Genomic DNA, 4,107 nt, shown 5'->3' with positions numbered 1-4,107 from the left:
TAATGAAATGAATTTGAATCACACTTTGGGAAAGGATAAAGTGTTAATTTTAGAAAACTCGTAACAAACAATGTAACACTTGCAGTTTTGCACTGGTGTTTCGAACTAGTTTTTCCTTAGTTTTGTAACGTTAATAGTTAGTTTTAAAAAAAAAAAGTAAAAGAAAAAAAAAACAAAAACAAAAAAACGGTGTTTGATTAACCAAGTTGACAAAATACAGCTGTTGCTTATCCTGGGTATATGTTGATCAAATCGACCACCAATGCTTTCATCAAATTATTATTATTATTATTATTATTATTATTATTATTAATAAACAAATGTAAAAAAAAAACATGTCACATCTTTTCTCTTGTTGATTGTAAATAGCTTGGTATTAAAATCTATTTGTAAATGAATAGCAAGGAGAAATGCATTTTAAATCTCTGCTATACTATATTACTGACACGCAAACACACGTCATCTTCACAATGGTTCTACACTGTAACACCAGATGTGGAAGAATGAATCAATCCGAATTTAAACACATCTCTATGCGCAGGTTAACTGTTTAAGAACATACTTTAGATAATCAAAAAAAGGTCTAAACTGCACATTCCAAGTATTCAAGTTTAAAAATTAAAGACCTCTTTCTAAAACAGAATTGGAATAAAACAAGAACATAATCACGAAAAAGAGGATACCCTGTATCTACAACAAATAATTATATTTTTTGCATAGCTTCAAACACATCAGTACAACGCTGTGTATTTAGTCTTTCACGTGTTTAAAAAAAAAAAAAAACATTCAAATTGCATCTTCGTGTGCCCCCAATGTTGTTATCTCTCTCTCTCTCTCTCTCTCTCTCTCTCTCTCTCTCTCTCTCTCTCTCTGTGCCTCCTCTGTTAGTTGAGCCTCCATATAGGGCCTTGTTATATCGGCTTATACAGCATGCGTTTATTTAGTTGGGTCAAACACAAAGTACGTATCCAGGGATGTCTTTAATATAAAACAGTTCCTTAATTTCATACAGAGGAAATGAGTACAGATCTGGCTGTCAGTGCAAGTTCCACTGGCTTGTGTCACCGTAGCCAAAATAAAACCCTCTTTAAATACAAATATATAATTAACTTTTTTTTTTTTTTTTTAATTGTATTTACAGTTCATTTTTTAAATGAACCTTAAGAAGTTAATAACACCCTGTGAAGAACGTCACCCCCTTAAAATTCACAGTGCTGTTCTAGGCTTTTCAAAATGGCACATTAAACAACCGCTCCTTATTTTTTTAACAGTGTATTAATAAAACAGCTCTGGTAAATGTGTGGAACATTGCTGTAATATCTCTGTACCAGAGACCTCCGTTTCCACTCTACAGTCTCTGCTTTGCGGCATACAGCACCACTACAGAGCGCCGTGGTATATCGCCAGTCCAAGTAGACGCGCAGTGGGGATTCAACAGGGGGAGCTGAGGGGGTCTGTACCTTTTCACATTAAACCATTGTCTCGCTTTGTTTGCTGTTGGTTAGTCTGGTGTAAAACTTGCGCCACGACTGCAAGGTCTTCCCGGACCAGATCCAAAACCCAGAGGTGATACCCACAATCAGAGTCATCAGATATTTAATCATATACACGGTGAAATCCGGGCTCATCCTTGGGGTGTACTGACTCGGGCACGGGATGGCCAGGCTCTTGCAGTTTTGGCTGATCCAGCTTTTCTCCCAGTGGTCCCGGAAAGCCTGCTCATAAAAGTAACAGGCGATGACGATGGTGGCCGGCACTGTGTACAGGACGCTGAACACACCGATTCGCACCATTAGCCTTTCCAGCTTCTCGGTCTTGGTACCGTCGTGCTTCATGATCGTCCGGATTCGGAACAGGGAGACAAACCCAGCCAGCAGGAACGAGGTCCCGATGAACAAGTAGACGAAAAGCGGCGCCAGGACGAATCCCCGCAGCGGGTCGACGGTGTTGAGACCCACGAAGCACACGCCGCTCAGCATGTCTCCGTCTATCTGGCCCAGGGCGAGGATGGTGATAGTCTTGACAGCTGGTACAGCCCAGGCCGCTAGATGGAAGTACTGAGAGTTGGATTCAATCGCTTCGTGTCCCCATTTCATCCCCGCGGCCAGGAACCAGGTGAGCGAAAGAATGACCCACCAAATGGAGCTGGCCATGCTGAAGAAGTAGAGCATCATGAAAAGGATGGTGCAGCCCTCCTTTTTTGTGCCCTGAACCACTGTTTTAAAGCTGTTCGCTGAAAAGCTCTCATTGCACACAACCTTGTCATCCAGGATAAACCCGGCAATGTAGGCAATAGAAACCATGGTGTAGCAGCCCGAGAGGAAGATAATTGGCCTTTCTGGGTATCGGAACCTCTGCATGTCGACCAGGTAAGTGGTCACGGTGAATAAAGTGGAAGCACAACATAGGGAGGACCAGATGAGAATCCAAATGCGGGCGAAGTGGATTTCTTCTTGGCTGAAAAACATGTAGCCGTTGCTTCTCGATGGCTCACAGGGCGCCGCGCAGTCCTTCTCCCCCATAAACCTGTAGTTCAAGTAGGGGGGTACCTGTAACACAGCGGGGCAGTGGAAAGGGTGATCCGGGGTGGCGAATTTGTGTATCGGTGACCCGGCTGTGATTACTGCGGGGTTGCGATTGGGCATGGCCGGGGGGGTACTGGGCCCGCTGCCCTCAGATTGATTCTGCCCCACGCAGATCTGCTCCGCTCCGTGAACTGGGAAATTCTCGCATCGCAGTCTTTCGGGCCACTGAAAGCCGAATTTGTTCATAAGGGCCTCGCATCCTTGCTTGGCCCGCTCACAGATCGACCTGCACGGGGGGATCGCCTGCTCCAGCACCGTGCAAACCGGGGCGTACATGGAGCAAAGAAAAAACTTGAGCTCAGGCGAGCACTGCACTTTGACGAGCGGGTAAAACTGGTGCACTTCCAAGCCGGCGTCCTCTTGGTTGGTGTGTCCGACCAGGTTCGGCATGATGGTCTGATTGTAAGCGATATCTGTGCACAACGGTATGGAAATTGGCTGGCAAAAACCGTGATCCGGGACCGACATCCCTCTGTCCCCGAACTGCGCGGAGATCGGGCTAAAGTGCTGGAGCAGCGTCACACAAGCTAATCTCAACAGAATTCTTTGCAAAGTCATTTCTTGTAAACTTTGTTTTAATTATTAGTATTTAATTTTAATATATAAGTTCTATTGAATCGATTTAAAAAAAAAAAAAAAGGCAAAACGCACCGTTTCAATCCAAGCACATGTGGCAGCAGTTGTATAAGTGTTTTCTTACAGTGAAAAAAAAAGCCTGATCGATAGCAGCTGTAAATGCACTCCTTCTGCTCCGAAAGCGTTCCTTCAAGCGATTGCATGACTTTTTTCTTTGTGCACTCACACCATCCAAATTAGACCGTTTCAAGCTCTCCTGAGCGGCTGAGGTCCCGCCGCGCTGAAGGAATGGGGTGCCTTAAAACAGACTTCCCTCCCCAAGCCCCTTCCCAATTTTTTCTTCCCAGCCAATCCAATATGAGGCAGCGGGACCAGCCTTGGGCAGGATCGGTCAACCACAGCGTAATGAGATCAGTTACCAGATGCGGAAACTTTTCTTACTTTTAAAGAGACAGGGCGGTGCTCACTCCTGCGCGCAGCAATCACAGACGCTCATTCACACTCATTCTGAACACTTGCTGGTGAAGATACAGCGTTCCGTTCCGTTTACAAACAAACCATCCTGGTTGTCTTCTAAATACCCGGCTTCCGTGCACTGCTTTATCCAGATCTATATAGTGTTCCTGTCATCCACTGGTAGTTCTTCACTTTGAGCCATGCTTCCACTACATTTTAAAGGTTAGATCGTAGGTGATAGATGAAATGGTAGCTGAATTAGATGGTCAATCAATCTTTGTTTTATATAGCGCCTTTCATAGGGGACCACCTTCACAGAGCGCTTTACAAGATGCAATAAATACAAGAAAGTCCACAATAGACAAAGAGAAGGAGATGTGATCCCTTTTATTGGACTAAACAAACAAACAAAAAATACAACCTTTGAAGACCTCAAAGGTCTCATCTTATAGGAAAAGATAAAAAAAAAAAAAATTTGTACTTTCACCTG

At 43.9% G+C, this 4,107-nt stretch overlaps 1 protein-coding gene across 1 annotated transcript; it reads right to left on the bottom strand.

The window, feature by feature from the left end:
• Positions 1 to 916: 916 nt before the first annotated feature.
• On the bottom strand, positions 917 to 3,577 carry LOC121302009 (frizzled-2-like). Its single transcript, XM_041231790.1, has one exon. The coding sequence runs from the start codon at positions 3,141 to 3,143 to the stop codon at positions 1,470 to 1,472; it is 1,674 nt and encodes a 557-aa protein (XP_041087724.1). The 5' UTR covers positions 3,144 to 3,577; the 3' UTR covers positions 917 to 1,469.
• Positions 3,578 to 4,107: the final 530 nt, after the last annotated feature.

This window comes from Polyodon spathula, chromosome 28, assembly GCF_017654505.1.
Source record: "Polyodon spathula isolate WHYD16114869_AA chromosome 28, ASM1765450v1, whole genome shotgun sequence".
In the NCBI taxonomy this organism is placed as follows: Eukaryota; Metazoa; Chordata; class Actinopteri; order Acipenseriformes; family Polyodontidae; genus Polyodon; species Polyodon spathula.
Note: the sequence above shows the minus strand (reverse complement) of the source record. Positions and strands in the feature narration are given on the sequence as shown.